Here is a 17,527-nt window from a genome sequence, read left to right as displayed (position 1 = left end):
AGACAAGCGTAGGACAGTTTGGAGTTTGGGAAGGTGAGGAGATTTGGAATTTCTCTCAGGTTAGTTTAGCTGTTGGAATTGCTCACAAGATTGGAAGCGCTCTCTCTCTCTCTCTGTGTGTGTGTGTGTGTGTGTGTGCGTGTGTGTGTGCATTCTGTGTTTCACAGCCTCATTGTGTTTCACAGCCTACTTCCCTCACTTGCCTTCTCCAACTCCAAACTGGGAAGACGAGCGTAGGACAGCGTGAGTTTGGAATTTGGGAAAGTGAGATCTGGAATTGTCAAGATTCCCAAGACCAGCAAAGGGATCAGTGTCCCATTACCTTACACACACTCTTTAAAAAACCAGATGCCACTTAAGCTAGCCTTATATGTACAGGTTTATGCATATTGTTATTTACTTTATTGCAGAACAGGAAAGAATGATTGGGCCTGTACTGAAGGACCAATGGAGATGGGTTTTTCTTTAATTTAAAATTAATATCCATCTCCATTGGTCCTACGGTACAGGCTATATTAAATTCAATACAAATGAATTATCAATAAATAAAGCAAAATAGCTTCTTATAATAAATATACATTCTAATTTCCTATTCATTCAATTAATCCAACTTTTATATTTGCATCACTACACTTGGAGATGGAAAAGATGAATTTCCATACAGATGAACATTTGGAATCTTCTCTCTCTCTCTCTCTCTCTCTCTCTCTCTCTCTCTTCTTTTGCAAAGTGGAGCCTTCCTGCTGCTTACTTGGATTGGTTACTTGGATTGGTGCCATGGGAGCTCAAGGGCCGGGCTGGGTGCTTGACCTCTGCTGCCCAGAGCTCCAATGCAGAGGCCCCCTGCATTGCCTGAGGCTCAGTGAGGCTCCTCCAGTGGACCATGCCCTGGTGCTCGCCCCGGTCCCACCCACCCCCTCTGCTGGAGACCTTCACGTCTGCCCCAGTCCTGCCCAGGCCCACCCAAGTGCCCCTGATGTGAGTGATGTCAAGCTGGCCATGCCCACCCAGTGGGCCACCCGATAATTAATAACTGGGGTTTTGGTTGCAGTTTGGGCACTCGGTCTCTAAAAGGTTCGCCATCACTGCCCTAAAGTCTAATTCCTAGCCCACTCTAACACAGCCTGGCCAACTGTTGTTGAGTGTTTGTAAGTATTGATTGTGTGAATGAGTTGCCTAGTTGGGCAGCAATACGTACAGTAACTTGAATAGCCTTGTTGGGCACAGTTATTTGAATAGCCTTGTTGGGCACAGTAATTTGATTAGCCTTTTTGGGCATAGTTCTTTATTTAGCTTAGTTGGGCACAATCTTTGGGTAGCCTACTTGGGCAGTTGCTTATTATTCTTTGTTTAGCCTAGTTGGCAAAAAGTAATGTTGTTTAACCTAGTTGGGAAACTATTGTAACAAACTAAATGAAATAACAAACAAGTAACATGTATTAATCAACTATGATTAAGCACCTGCCTTGTTTTCTGTCCGAATAACACAAGAATAAAATAACTATTTTTAAACCTTATCTTGAGTGAGTTTGACTCATTCATTTTATAACACAACCCAGTCATGCCCACCAGCCCATGCCCACCCATCCAGGCACACCTGGCTGTTGTGTTGTCCCATTCCTGGACAAAAGGGTTCTTCAGATCATCAGGTCCCAGTCATGTAGGGCTGAGGTCTCCAACCTATGGGCCGTGGTCCATTACAGGGCTGTGGCCTTTTGGCTGCTGGGCCACGTGAGTAGCTGGGCAGTGCATGCATGTGTGCACATGCTCAACCCCCCCATGCCACCATTACCATGAGTGTTGTGTGGGCAGTGGCAGTGCTGCGAGTATCGCGTGGGAAGCAGCATTGCCACAAGCCTTGTGTGGGGACAGCAGCACCACAAAGCATCAGGTGGCATGCCACACAAAGGTGGCGGCATTGCCACAAAAGTTGCATGGGTGGCAGCAGTGCTGTAAGCAGCAGGTGGGCCGTGGTACAATCTTTGTGTGGAGTGGCAGTGCGGGCATTGCGTCGGGGTGGCATCACTGCAGGCCATGGTGTAACCCTTGTGTGGGGGTGGGGGTGCAATCCTTGCGCCAGGGCTGTGGAGTGATCCTTGTGTGGGGGCGGCAGCACAATCCTCACACTGAGGTGGCATTGCTGCAGGCCGTGGTGCGATCCTCATGCTGGTGGTAGCATCGCTGCAAGCTTGGCAGTGGCGCCACAAGCCTCACACAGGCACTGTTGTCACTGAGAGCCTTGCACGCATGCTCACAGCCCTGTTTGTGTGCACACATACATGTGTGGCCACATTCACATTTGCGCATGTGCACGTAAGATGCCTGCCCCTTCCTCTCCTATTGGGCCACCAATTGAAAAAGGTTGGAGACCCCTGATCAGTGGTGGAATTCAAATAGGTGGACAACCAGTTCTCTGTGTGGATGCTGCTTCCAGAAGTCCATCCAGGGCCTGGACAACAAAACATTAGCTACTGGTTCTGCCGAACTGGCTGAATCCCACCACTGCCCCTGATGTAGGGTTTCAATTAATGCCTTGAATTGTATAACGGTGTCGAGATTTAGTATAAGTGGATATGACAAATGAAATTTATCCCATATACATCTTTAACTTCCAGAAAGATGTACTATATTATATTTTTACTGTAGAGTTTGTGATTCTTTGTTATTAAAGCAGTTACCTTAAAATTCTCTTCTGTTAGTCCCTCTTCAGTTTTAGCATCTCTTATCATTGCTGCCACATATCTCTTAACCAAATTCCTCATCACCTCCTGAAATATAAGAACAAGATTGTCAAGGTTGTTGATTAATATCTGATGAACAAAATAGTTGTTCTGAAATGTCTAAATGATGAACTTCTGTGGCCAATTGTATCATCTTCATCATGCTGGCAAGGGAATTTCTATTGCCTCCTTGCTGTCTTCCATGTCCTAAAGATTGGGACATAGCTACTGAATTATGATAGGTAGAATTGACTGCAATATTTATTACCATGTGCTGAAAATGCTCTTGTAGAAATTGAAAGACAAAGTACTCCCCAATCTGCCTTATCATAGTGAATAACAGATAATTTTTTCTGTCTTTCCTTATGAGCTTTAGTTTTAGTCATACTAGGTTGTGATTTATGTTATATTCACAAAGCAGTGACAATATGCACTTGAGAAATATATGTCTATGAAGGATTTTTCAAGTCCTTTGTTTTACTTTATACTGCTGTGGGACGAATCCAGACAAAGAAATATTTTGGGAAATATTAAAAAGGCAGAATATATTTCCCCCCAAAAATTAAAGGCACAAACTCCCCCCCCCCCAATTCTCTCTGCCCAAAACAGAAACAAGGTCTGTAAAAATGCAGATGTGACAATCTTGTCAGAAAGATTGGAGCTAGGAAACTCCTAGAGTCAACAATCCCTCACACCAAAAATCCAACAGTCATCAGCCCCAGCCCCAGGAAAGCAGGATATGACCTTAGGGGCATAATAGGATTAATCCACCACCATCAGAATACCAGAAAGTCACACTCAGACTCGGGTCAAAGTTCATGCCACAGGAACAACTCCAAACAAAAGCTCAATAAGGTATAAAAATCCACTCCCTACTACATGTGCTCTCTTTTCTTCCAGAGCCATCTTTCTGTCTGGCTCGCCTGTTCAATAAACTACAACCTTCTCTCTAAAGCAGTCACCATATTGTTTATTCCCAGCTTGGACTGGACCCTGAAGAAGACTTTTCTTTCAATAATTTGGCATCCCAGATGGGATTCCAAGCTAACCTCTCCAATGGACTAAGACTGGTAAGCCCCATCTTGTCAGCAGCAGACCCCTTGTGTCTGTGGATGGGTTTCCCAGACCCTGGCCATGTGGATCAAGGGTGGTAAAAGGGAGTTTTGAGTTTGAGCTCAAGGACTGCTTTGGAAAGAAGGTGGGTACCTCTAATTTTTAACTTTTAAAGCTCAGGGGAGCAAAGGAAATGTGTGTCTGTCTGTGTGTGAGTGAGAAGACCCTTTTCCCAATCACAGTTGGATTTTGCTCCCTCTGACTTTTCCTAATTGCAGAAAGGGTCTGTTTAAGTGTCAGAGCACAGGATCTTTTGTTAGGGAAAAGATAGAGGCTGTGTGAGATGGAATGGAAAAATGAATGAGAGAATAGGATTTGGGCAACCAGCTGATAAGGCCCTTTAAGCAAAGCCCTGAAAAAACAGGTATCTAGGAAGCAAGCGGAGGTAGTCCCAGACTTTAGTGAGTCCGAAAACTGCAGGTGGGAAAAGGAAAAGGCCAGGAAAGGAGGTTCCCATACTCACTGTGGGGAGCAGCTGGAGTCCTCCTGGACCCCTTTTTGGTCTGAAAATTGATGGCAGAGTTCCCTTGGAGGAGGGGTCCATACTCTGTAAAGGGAAGCAGAGTCCTCCCAGACCCTTTTTAGTCTGAAAACTGTAGACGGGTTGAGGGGCTTCACTAGGAAGCCCAAAATTTGCTGGGGCCTGGTGGAGACAAAGTGAATCCCTACATTAGGAATAGGGAAATATGGGAAGCTGTAGCTTGAAGGCCATGGTAGGCTCCCCATTGGAAGACTTGCTTGACACCTGTGACAGGAGGCAATTGTGTGTCCAAGCAGGTATGAAAAAGAAAAAGGTGGAAGATTTGTGTAAAAAAAATGGACTTTGCTCAGGGCTTTGCTGGGAAACCAATTTGGCTAAATAAAGGTACTTAAAAAGAAATTAAAATATAGAAATAGTGATTCTCTCTCTGTTTCTATGCAACCATGTGTTATATTTAAGAATTGTGCCTTTCCTTATTTGAGTTAACTGAGATTTATGGTGGGAATGACCAGGATGTGTAAAACTAAAGAATTCTGTTTCCCTTTTCTGCTCTCTTTACCTTGTCTTTTTGTGTGTATGTGTGTCAAAGTCTTTGTGTGTGAGGTAAATGTGACTGTTAATTGTCTCTAATCTAAAGAGAAAAGAATTTAAAATTCTGCTAGAAATTCTGCTTAAAATAAGCCACCAAAAGGAAAATAACCCTCACTCTGTTTGTCTGCCCAAAAAACAGGGTAAAGAAGTTGTTTTTTTTCTTTTTCTCTCTGTATTTTTTTTTACAAATTTAATTGATTTTCTAATATTACATTCACATATGTGAAAAGCAACGTGGCGGCTGGGTTGTAATAATTCAATTACATACAGATATCATTAGTACAGATTTCAAATTGCTACCATAAAAATTTCCTCTCTTTTTTCCCTTCATGTATGGCTCTTCGGCTTTGAAACGGTACCTGTAGAGTTGGAAACGACTAGCACACGTGTGTGGGGGAACCTTTACCTTTTTTATATACTGTCTATTGTAGAATTAAAACAAGTTTTATTCTATCCATCACATAGAAAATAACTTTTCTTACATATATTAATAGTTTTCAGTTTATATATATTCTAGTTTTAGCATAGAATCTTTTAGACAATCAATGATCTAATAAGTTTTTCCAGTTTTAATTTCCACTAACATTTAAATTTAACGTTTGATATTTATCATTCCCAAGATTTTTAATATACTCCCAATTCCTCTATCACCATTCATCACAAGATCTAATATTCAAAATACACATCTTTTTTTAAAAATTTTTTTTTATTTTTTCCAACTCTCCCCCATACATATCAACAAATATACCGTAATATTTTATCAAGTGTTAACATACATTCTTTTTACATTCTTATCTATCAGATACTCTTAATAAAATAAATACATACACATAGATTTTGGTGTTGCTCGTCCATTTCCCCTTTCACTGTATCCACACTCCTTCTCTCTCTTCCCTCTTCTCTACCTTTTTTCTCCCTTTTTTCTCTTTCTTCCCTACTTCCCTCTTCTTCCTCTCCTCTCCTCTTTCCTTCACCACTCCCCTCCCATTTCTCTCCACTTTTCCTCCTCTTCTCCTCCTACTTCCTTCCCTCCTCCTTTACTCTCTTCTCTCTCTCCTCTCCTTTCTTCCCTCTCATTCCTCTTCAGATACAATTCAGGGGTGATGTCCAAGCAACTCCTCTCCCTAAATGTTCAATATGTATATTAAATATAGTAAGATTAATTTTCTATTGCGTTAATACTTCTATTTATCTGGCCTTCTTGGTATATACTTCTATAAATATTTATACAACCTCCGGTTATTCAATACTGTGTCGCCTGGGTCCTTATCTCCTCCTTTTTCTTCCATCTAAATTAGTGTTAGCTATCTTTTAACCATATTCTCATTTTCACCCAATCATAAAAATTTCTCCAAATTTCATAATACTGACTCTGTCTTATCTTTAATTATCATTGTTAATCTGTTCATTTCCGCACATTCCAATATTTTCTCAATCACCTCTCCCTCTGGGGGGGTGCTTTCAGTGCTCTCCAATTTTGTGCAAACACAATCCTAGCTGCAGTGACTATATGGATAATCAAATACATTTTCTCTTTATTATATTTCTCTGGTAAAACACCCAACAGGAATATTTCTGGTCTTAGTTCTATACATTGTTGTATCATCTTTTCTATCCATGTTCTAATTATATTCCAATAAGTTTTAGCTTCTACACACGTCCACCACATATGATAAAAAGAACCTGGTATTTGATGGCACTTCCAACATTTCATAGATCTGTCTTAAACATTTTAGCTAACCTTTCTGGAGACATGTGCCATCTATAAAACATTTTGTACATATTTTCTTTATACTCTGTCGCCATTGTCAGTTTATAGTTTCTTTCCCATAGTTGCTGCCATCTATCTAATTCAATCGTATATCCAAAATTCCTTATCCATTTTATCATTGTCTCTTTCACTTGTTCCTCCTCTAATTCCATATGTAATAAGTAACTATACATTTTGTTATCCATTTTTCTTCAGTTCCCATATTTTAGGGCTTTTCAACCGGTGGTATGCGTACCACTGGTGGTATGCGAGCACCTGGCTGGTGGTACGTGACGTTGCCTTCCTCCCCCCCACCTTCCCCCCTCCCCCTGCTGCCTCCTCCCCGCTGCCTCCCCCCTCCCCCTGCTCCTTACCAGCTCACTTGCTGTTGGAAAACATGCTGCTTGCAGGAACCTATCAGGGTGCATGAAGAGCGCAGGCGCAGAGTGATGCCCCACCCTCCCCTTGGACTGATTGTCAGCAACCTTCTCCCAGAAGCAAGCCTGAGCCTGAAGGGGACAGAGAAATCCTCGGCAGGTATGTGTCCATCTTCTTTTCTTTCCCCCCTCTTCTCTTCCTGATGTTCTTTATGGAGGGGAAAGCAAAGCGGCAATGAGTCCCCGAGGACTCATCCCGCAGCAGGAGGTGGGAATCAAGACCCACGTTTTCTTTCTGATCTGCGCCAACGTAGGCGAATCCATCAGAATGTGGAGGGAAAAATGCACCCACCTGGCTTCCTCCCCCCCACTGTTGGTGACTCTGTACAGCTGGCCCTGACCTCTGCCGACTGGAGCCCATTGATGGAGGTCGGGGCTGGTGGTACGGAGTTGTCAGGTGATCAGCAGCCCTGTATGCATGCTCCCGGGCCAATGGGAGCTCTGACAACTCCGTAAGGCTGGCCCCGAACTTCACAAGTAGAAATCAAGGGAGATTGCCAGGAGCACAAGATTGGCATTTCTCATCACGCGCTGATCTTGCGCTCCTGACAGTCTCCCTCTCTTTGTTTCAGTTTGCATTCTGCAACAGAAAGCAAGCTGAAATCGAGCAGGAGAGATTGCAGGAGCATGAGATTGGGCCCTGCTGAGAAATGCCGATTCCCTCTCCTGCATGTCCCAATTGCTTTCCTTGCAGCAAGGCAAGCAATTGGGACGAGGAGCTCGAGATCGGGATTTCTCATCATGCGCTGATCTCGCACTCCTGACAGTCTCCCTCTCTTTGTTTCAGTTTGCTTTCTGCAACAGAAAGCAAGCTGAAACTGAGCGGGAGAGATTGCAGGAGTGCGAGATCAGTGATCTTGCACTCTTGACAGTCTCCCTCTCTTTGTTTCAGTTTGCTTTCTGCAACAGAAAGCAAGCTGAAACCGAGCAGGAGAGATTGCAGGAGTGTGAGATCAGGCCATGCTGAGAAATGCCGATTCCCTCTCTTGCACGTCCCAATTGCTTTCCTTGCAGCAAGGCAAGCAATTGGGACGAGGAGCTCAAGATTGGCATTTCTCATCATGCGCTGATCTCGCGCTCCTGACAATCTCCCTCTCTTTGTTTCAGTTTGCTTTCTGCAACAGAAAGCAAGCTGAAACCGAGCGGGAGAGATTGCAGGAGCGCGAGATCGGTGATCTTGCACTCCTGACAGTCTCCCTCTCTTTGTTTCAGTTTGCTTTCTGCAACAGAAAGCAAGCTGAAACTGAGCGGGAGACATTGTAGGAGCGTGAGATCGGGCCGTGCTGAGAAATGCCAATTCCCTCTCCTGCGCATCCCAATTGCTTTCCTTGCAGCAAGTATTTACTGGCCTCAGCAACCTCAAGCTCCCAAAGAAGGGAGGGAGGGAGGAGGGGAGGGAGTGAAGAGGAGGGAGGGGGAGATGGAAGGGAAGGAAGGGAAAGAGAGAGGGGATGGAAGGAAGGGAAGTGTAGTGTATGCAGCTAGCATACACGAGCTGTCAGCACAGCAGGAGGCTCGGAGCTGGACAGCTCCAGGCTATAACTGCAATTGGCAGGAAAGCCTGGTTCAAACAGGTTTGACAGCTCCGGGCTATAACCGTACCAGTGGGAAGCCTAGGTTTAAAGTGATTGGTTACCTGCAGTGGCAGGAAGCCCAGGTTTGAATCCCTTGGCTGGCATTCACCTGGGCAGGTATATAAACACGCCAGGTAAACCCTTTCCCCAAGCCGAAACACCACCAAGCTTAATAAAGGTCTGCTACACAAGTCCTGGCTGCCTTCGTTCTTCCTGCGACCTGTGATCTAACACTGGTGACGAGGATGGGATCCTGATCCGAGAGGCAAAGGGCATCGGAAGAATTCACAATCGGCCGCGTGCACCGAAATTCATCGGCATCAGAGCAGGACCACCCAGGACCCAACATGGCTCAGCTCAGCCAGCTTCCCCAGTTCAACAGCGAGCAACCGGAAGATTGGGAAACATTCATGGGGCAGCTGGAATTCTACTTATGGGCAAACAAGGTCGAGGACGACAGCCAGAAAGCGATGGCGCTGCTATGTAGCTGTGGTAGGGACACTTACCAGCTGGCAGTCGGGTTGTGTTCACTGGAGGACATCGAGTCTGTCTCCTACAAAGACCTGCTGGACACCCTAAATCGACACTTCCGATTGGACATATCAGAGATTGCGTGACGGTACAAATTTGAAAAAAGGGACCAGCGACCGGGAGAGTCAGCCAAAAGGTACCTAGCGGTACTCCGGCAGGCAGCCCACCAGTGCAATTTCGAGAACCTGGAGGTGAGGCTGAAGGACCGCACTGTTTGTGGGCTGCGAGACAAGAAGCTGCAGCAAAAGCTGTTTGCCAGGACAAAGCTAACGCTACGGGAGGTCCAGGAAGAGTTCCTAGCCTGGGACATCGCAGAAGGGCAGGAGCAGACAGAGACTCGCAGCAGCAGCCCCAATGGAGCCCTGCACCAGGTGAGCGGTTACAGAGGGGACGAGGGAGCAGTGACAGAGGTCGACGCGATCCACTGTGGAGCGATGCCGGCTAACGCTAAACGAGGCACTCCGAGGGGCCAGCGGCTGACAATGGCGGAGCAAAGATGCCCGGACTGCAGGTGCGGAGCCAGCAACCCCTGGTCTACCCAGTATTCCGGCTGCAGAGCCAATCCACCCTGGTCTACCCAGCACGGCAGCTGCGGATCCAGTCATCCCCGGTCTACCCAGTGCGCGAGCTGTGGAGGACATCACCCCTGGTCTACCTGCTGTTTCAAGTCAGCTAAGTGCCGGGCGTGCGGCAAGACTAGACACATCGCGTCTGTTTGCCGGAACAAGAAACGGGACAACCTACACAAGGTGGAGGCGGAATTCCAGGCAGCAACAGGTACTGTGGGACCGCGCCAAGCAATTTCCATCAGCCACACAGAGGGCAAGGCGGTCACCTGCCAAATGGGGGGTCAGCCTGCCACCACCCCCAAAATAAAGCTGGTGGTGTGGTTGCAAGAAGTTCCGTGTAGAATGGAACTGGACTCTGGCTCAGCCGTATCCGTTATCTCCAGTGAAACGTTCAAAGCAGTTTGCAGTTGGAGTGGCTGGCAGGCTCCCTTGAGGGCATCCAGACTGACCCTCATGGATTTCCAGAACACACCAATAAACGTCTGGGGGGAAGCCATGGTAGAGGTGCAGTACAATGGGTTCTGGGGGTTTCTGGATGTCCTGGTGGTAGAGGGGCAACGCACCAGCCTCGTGGGGCTGGGCTGGTTCAAGGCACTGGGCATTCAAATCGTCGGGATACATCAGACCCAGGTCGGCCGCAAATTAGGAGCAGTTTGCGAGGAGTTCGCAGATGTTTTTGATGGGAAGCTAGGTAGGTACACAGGGCCTCCCATAACCTTAAGCTGGATCCTCTGGTGCAACCCATTCGAATCAAACCCCAGCGGATCCCATTCGCACTTAAACATAACATAGAACGGGAGCTGGACAAGCTGGTAGACCAGGGAGTATTAGCCCCGGTGGAGGGAGGCTGGTGGGAGACCCCCATCGTCACACCCCTCAAGGCTAATGGGGAAGTCAGGATCTGCGCAGAGTATAAGGGGACCATTAATAAAGCATTAAGCGCACATGCTTACCCAGTACCCACAGTCAGCAGCATCCTCGCCTCCCTGCAGGGCGGCTCTGTATTCGCAAAGTTGGATTTAGCTCAGGCTTATCAGCAACCACCGGTCGACCCACAGACCGCAGAGGCACAAACCATCGTTACCCACAAGGGGGCGTTCCGGGTAGACCGGCTGCAATTTGGTGTTAGTGTGGCTCCTGGGATTTTCCAGGAGGTGATGGAGCGAACCTTAAGGGTATACCGGGGGTTTGCCCATATTTTGACGATGTCCTCATCGCAGGAGACTCTGAGGACGTTCTGGCAGATCGGCTGCAGGCTGTCCTAGGCAGGTTCAGGGCTGCTGGGTTAAAATTAAAGTGTGACAAATGCAGAATTGGGGTGACTGAAACTGAATTCCTGGGGTTCAAAATTGATGCTAATGGGGTACACTCAGTGGCATCCAAGGTAAGGGCAATTAAGGAAGCTCCACCTCCCCAAAATAAGGCAGAATTGCAGGCTTTCCTGGGTCTGCTCAACTTCTATCATGCCTTCTTGCCCAATAAGGCATCAATTGCTGAGCCTCTACATAGACTACTAGACAAACAGGCAACATGGAACTGGACGCAGGCTCATATAACTGCATTCAAGGCACTGAAAGACCTATTGGCTAGCAATGCCACAATCACACATTTTGTGGAGACCAAGCCTGTCTGCATTGTGTGCAATGCATCCCCATATGGAGTAGGGGCTGTGCTTAGTCACCTACAAAACTCAAGCCCCCATTGCATACTACTCCAGACTCTGGCAATAGTCGCGGGAGTTAAGAAATTCCACAACTATCTATATGGAAGGGATTTCACAATTTTCACAGACCACAAGCCATTGCTTGGTCTGTTCACCACTGACAAGCAAACGCCTCAGATTCTGTCACCCAGAATGCTGCGTTGGTCCATTTTCCTCTTGCAAATTAGTGCATAGGCCAGGCAAGGAAATGGGCCATGTGGATGGCCTCAGCAGGCTACCCTTAAAAGACACAGAACCTGACCCAGCACCTGCAGCTCAAATATTGGCCATTCATGAGCTGCCAGAATGTCCCCTCAGTGCCAGGGACGTGGCAGCAGAGACAACCAAAGACAAGGTACTGAGCCAGGTCCACTCATGGGTGAGCACGGGGTGGCAGGACAAATCACCTGGTCAAGAGTTCTCAGCATATTTCACTAGAAGACACGAACTGTTTACCCACAAAGGCTGCCTATTGTGTGGGGGGGCGGGTAATCAAACCCCAGGGGTTAAGAGAAAAGGTTTTGGTCTTCCTGCACGAGGGCCACCCAGGGATCGTAAGGATAAAGGCTCTGGCCAGGAGATATCTATGGTGGCCAGGCCTAGATAAAGAAATAGAAGGGTTAGTAGCAGGGTGCTACACTTGCCAGAGGTCACAACCTGAGCAACCCCATGCTCCAGTCCACAAATGGGAAGAGACACATACACCCTGGTCCAGAGTGCATATTTATTTTATTAAATTTATATACCGCCCTTTCCCGAAGGACTCAGGGTGGTTTACAGGGCATTTAAAACAACCAGTACAAAAGTTAAAAACAAATTAAAAAAAGATTAAATCATCCCTAAAATTAAAAACCCCAGTTAAAAATTCTCAGCCTGGGCCGGAAAGCTCAAAGAGCCAGGTCTTCAGGTCCCGGAGAAATGTGCGAAGGTCGGGGGCAGTCCTAAGCTCCATGGGCAGCTGGTTCCAGAGGGCAGGCGCACCCACAGAGAAGGCCCTTCCCCTGGGTGTTATCCGCCGACAGTCTTTTATCGGTGGCACCCTGAGAAGACCCTCCCTGTGGGAGCGCACTGGATGAAGGGAGCTTGATGCCGGCAGCAGGTGTTCCCTCAGATATCCCGGACCCAAGCCATTCAGGGCTTTATAGGTCATCACCAGCACCTTGAATCTCACCCAGAGGGCAACCGGAAGCCAACGCAGCTCGCGGAGTAGAAGTGTTACATGGGAGTATTGGGAAACCCCCATCACAACTCGTGCGTCCGCATTCTGCACCAGCTGAAGCCTCCGAGTGGTCCTCAAGGGCAGCCCCATGTAGAGAGCTTTGCAGTAGTCTAGATGGGAGGTCATGAGCGCATGAGTGACTGTGCGTAGGACAACTCATATTGGAGTCGTGGCTAGGGGGGCATTTGCCCAGATTCGCCTAATATACCAATTGCGCCCCTTTCTGGACCGAGATGCCCTACGTACAGTCACCCACGCACTCGTTACCTCCCGTATAGACTACTGTAATGCTCTCTACATGGGGCTGCCCTTGAAGACCACCCAGAGGCTTCAGCTGGTGTAGAGTGCAGCTGCACGGGTAGTGATGGGAGCACCCCGATACTCCCATATTACACCCCTCCTGCGTGAGCTGCATTGGCTACCGGTTGCCCTCCGGGTGAGATTTAAGGTGCTGGTACTTACCTTTAAAGCCCTACATGGCTTAGGCCCGGGATACTTGCAGGACCATCTGCTGCCGGGAACGAATTCCCATCGCCCATTACGCTCACACAGAGAAGGCCTCCTCAGGGTACTGTCAGCTAGGCAATGTCGGCTGGCAACCCCCAGGGGGAGGGCCTTCTCTGTGGGAGCGCCAGTCCTATGGAATCAGCTCCCCCCTGAGCTTCGGATGGCCCAAAATCTCCAATCCTTTCGCCACGGCCTCAAAACACTCCTATTCCACCAGGCTGACCTGGACTGACAAGCATTTTAATTAATTATATTTACAATTTTTAATTTATTTTTAGTTTTTAATTTTAATTTATTGCACAGATGATTTTAATTTTATTTTTATCTTAATTTCTGTACTTATTATATGTTTTGTTGTTAGCCGCCCTGAGTCCTTTGGGAGATAGGGCGGGATATAAATCCCATAAATAAATAAATAAATAAATAAATAAATAAATAAATAAATAAATAAATAAAAAATAAATAAATAAATAAATAAATCTCGGTCCAGATAGGGTCGCAACTGGCGCACCAGGCGAACCTGGGCAAAAGCCCCCCTGGTCACGGCTCCTATATGATCTTCAAAATTGAGCCGTGAATCCAGGAGGACGCCCAAGTTGCGAGCCCTATCAATGGGGGGTAACACCTCACCCCCCATCGTTAAACGTGGAATAATCTGGTTAGCCAAAGATGCCCATATGCACAGCCACTCAGTCTTGGCGGGATTGAGACGAAGCCTGTTTCTCCCCATCCAGACCTGAACCGCCTCCAGGCAACGGGACATCACGGCGAGGGCATCGCTGGGTTGGTTCAGGGTGGAGAAAAACAGTTGGGTATCATCAGCGTACTGATGATACCCCACCCCAAAACCATGAATGATCTCACCCAGTGGCTTCATGTAGATGTTGAACAGGAGGGGACTATTGACTATGCCGGACCTTTCCAGGGCCATTCATTTCTAGTGGTGGTAGATAGTCACTCTAAGTGGCTAGAGGTGGTGCCTGTGGGGAACATGACAATGATGGGGACCATCCAGGTGCTAAGAGGACTTTTTGCAACTCAGAAGTTTCACCCTGGGGGATGCCATATGGGCAAGGAACTACAGCACAGGCCACCCATGGGTACCTGGGGAGGTGGTGGACAAAACTGGGCCTCTCTCTTACGTCGTAAGGGTAGAGCGGGGACTCCAGTGGAGAAGACATCTAGCCCAGCTGAGGCCAAGGGCATCGGAGAAATAACGGGACACAATTTACCTCATCGTATTTCCAGGTGTTCCTGAGGACCTTGGGGATTAGGCACATCACTCCTGCTCCATTCCACCCGGCCAGTAATGGGTTGGCAGAATGTTTTGTGCACACCATGAAGGATGCCCTCAAACGCATCATCCAGGGGGACTGGAAGCAACAGCTGGCCACATTCCTGTTCCACCAACACTCCACACCTTGTACCACAATCGGCAAGAGCCCAGCCAAACTGCGTTGGGGGAGGCGTCTCATCACCACTCTGGACAGACTGCACCCAGATAGAGTGGCAGCAGACGTAGGAACCCCAACTATTAACAGAAGTTTCACCCTGGGGGATGCCATATGGGCAAGGAACTACAGCACAGGCCACCCATGGGTACCTGGGGAGGTGGTGGACAAAACTGGGCCTCTCTCTTACGTCGTAAGGGTAGAGCGGGGACTCCAGTGGAGAAGACATCTAGCCCAGCTGAGGCCAAGGGCATCGGAGAAAATTCCTGGTGATAATGATCAGGAGGAGTCAGGAGAACAGGGGCTGCCTCAAAACAGCAGAAGTAACAAAGGGGGGGTCACTGGATCAAGCCTGGCTTAGGCTGGGACAGGGCAACTGCTGACCCAATAACACCAGCAAGCCCACAACTCAGCCGGCCCCGCATTGACGGACCTTTAAGCTCCCCTGAGACTGAATCACCAGTATCTACATGCAGCACCCCTCCAAACCAGCATAAGAGGACCGGTGACAACAGAATGGACTTAAGCCCCAGCATCACTCCAACTGAAGGGGCAAACCTGAGGTGGTCCAACAGGACACAGAAGGCCCCAGCTTACCTCTCAGACTCCATGCAGTCTTGAGAGGGAAGGCAGGGGGAGAGAAATAAAAATGTGTAAATAAATGTATATAGTTACAAGGGGGGAAAAGGGAAACAATAGTAGCATCCTCACCTAGGGGGGAAGGGGTGTAGTGGATGCAGCTAGCATACACGAGCTGTCAGCACAGCAGGAGGCTCAGAGCTGGACAGCTCCAGGCTATAACTGCATTTGGCGGGAAAGCCTGGTTCAAACAGGTTTGACAGCTCCGGACTATAACCATACTGGCGGGAAGCCGAGGTGTCTTGGTTACCTGCAGTGGCAGGAAGCCCAGGTTTGAATCCATTGGCTGGCATTCACCTGGGCAGGTATATAAACACGCCAGGTAAACCCTTTCCCCAAGCCGAAACACCACCAAGCTTAATAAAGGTCTGCTACACAAGTCCTGGCTACCTTCGTTCTTCCTGCGACCTGTGATCTAACAGGAAGGGAAGGTCTTTGACATTACAGATGTTCTTCTTGGAGGGGAGGTCTCCAGGTGGACAGAGCAAGGCAGAAGGGAGACTTCTGGAGACTTCATCTTTGCAGCAAACTCCTCTGCCATTATGCACATCTGATAATGGAGAGAAAAGTGGACTTTCTAAGGATGTTTTCTAAGAATTTCTAAGAATTCCCTTTCTAGTGAGATCTACCCTGACATCTTCACTACATGCAATTGTCTCTCTTGTTTGAATCTGCTTAATTGTAATTTCCTTGATTAGCTACAGTTTTCAAGCAGTTATAATCTCATTCAATCTCAATCTATTTGATTTCTCCAGAGTTTCTTATTTCTTCCTGTCAGTTGTAATATGTTACACATCAAGATCCTTGTCTCCCAAATTTTAATTACTTTACTTTTCATAGCAAATTTCTGCCAATTTGAATCAAAGCATAGCGCTCTCTGAGCTTTGTTGCAAAGAAACATAAAAGATCACTCCTTTAAGATCACTCCTCCCTATAGTAACAGGGCAACCCACTACTAGAATATAAATTAACAGCAAACCCTATTCCCTACCTACTAGCACTGCTGATGTTTCATAATTTGGGTAATGAAAATCTGCAAGAAAACAACCAAGTTCAGAGAGCACCAAGGACCCCTCATGTCAACCCTTAGCTATAAATACTATCCTTGATCAGTTGAATCAAAGCGTTATTCTTTTCAATATTTCTCAACTTACTGCACCCTTCTGGGTTGCATTATCATTATCATCATCTTAACTTTATTGCAGTCATTAACCAGAACAAAAGAATTGGCATTCAAATACTCAGAATATCCAAAACTAAAGTGAGAAATTCAGGATAGTTAAAAATACTTTCAGACAAACATTTTGGCTACAAAACAATATCAAATCATACAGCAAGATGAAATTTAAGTATACAATCTGGATAATATGAACTTTGAATAGTATTATAAAATATGAATATATGCAGTAATAGATATGCATATTCATATACATTCTCCCTCTCCCTTTCTCATACACACACACAGACACATACAGGTAGCCCACTTATCCTGCGGCTTCACTTATTTGCCCTTCTTGCACCAGAATCTTGGCATGAAGTTTTTGCAACTGTTCCTGTATCAAGAGATTTAGTCATTCCTTTATATTGGACTTAACACTGCTCATCTTAATTATTACAGTAGCAGAGAGGGAGAGAGAAAGAAAGAGAGTGAGAGAGAGGAAGAACAGCTGACCAGCCACCTGACCATCAAGGTAGTGGTGCATATTAATATGGAGAAATTCCTCATACCTTCATCGGTGCAAAGGAAAGTGATTCAGCAATTGGAACCACCACCGAAGAAATCAAAACTGGCACCAAATTGAAAATACAGTGAAGATTATTTGAAGTTTGGATTTCATATCCTGGAAGAGAATTGTTAAGTTTGGAGCAGTAACACAACACACGTGGAGGTCATGCATGTTTGTCCACTTCCATGTAGTTTTCTTGTCTAGAAGCCTATGCAAGGGCTCTGCCATAGACGCTTTGTGGGGTAAGAAGGCATGGTAAAAAATTAATAACCTCAAGAAGGCTTGGAGTTCTGCCTTATTCTTTGGTGTGGGAGCTCCTTTAATTGCTGCCACCTTGGATGCTGCAGGGCGGATACCCTGAGCATCTATCCTGAACCCCAGGAATTCAGTTACCCCAATGCTGCATTTGTCCCTTTTGAGTTTGAGACCTGCAGCCCTAAACCTTTCAAGCACAGCGTTTAAATGCTCAGCCAATACCTCCTCGATCTTGCCTGCAATCAGGATGTCATCAAAATA

The 17,527-nt window shown here is 46.8% G+C and overlaps 1 protein-coding gene across 1 annotated transcript in view; it reads right to left on the bottom strand.

The window, feature by feature from the left end:
• Nucleotides 1-17,527, bottom strand: part of TRPC4 (transient receptor potential cation channel subfamily C member 4) — a gene marked incomplete at both ends in the record, with an annotated part of 226,363 nt that overhangs the window by 33,923 nt on the left and 174,913 nt on the right. Inside the window, one exon of the mRNA XM_081316449.1 lies at nt 2,679-2,768. Within this exon, the coding sequence (XP_081172575.1) occupies nt 2,679-2,768 (90 nt within the window). The remainder of the gene's footprint in view (nt 1-2,678; nt 2,769-17,527) is intronic.

This window comes from Vipera berus (genome assembly GCF_964194415.1).
Source record: "Vipera berus genome assembly, chromosome: 2".
Lineage (NCBI taxonomy): Eukaryota > Metazoa > Chordata > Lepidosauria > Squamata > Viperidae > Vipera > Vipera berus.
Note: the sequence above shows the minus strand (reverse complement) of the source record. Positions and strands in the feature narration are given on the sequence as shown.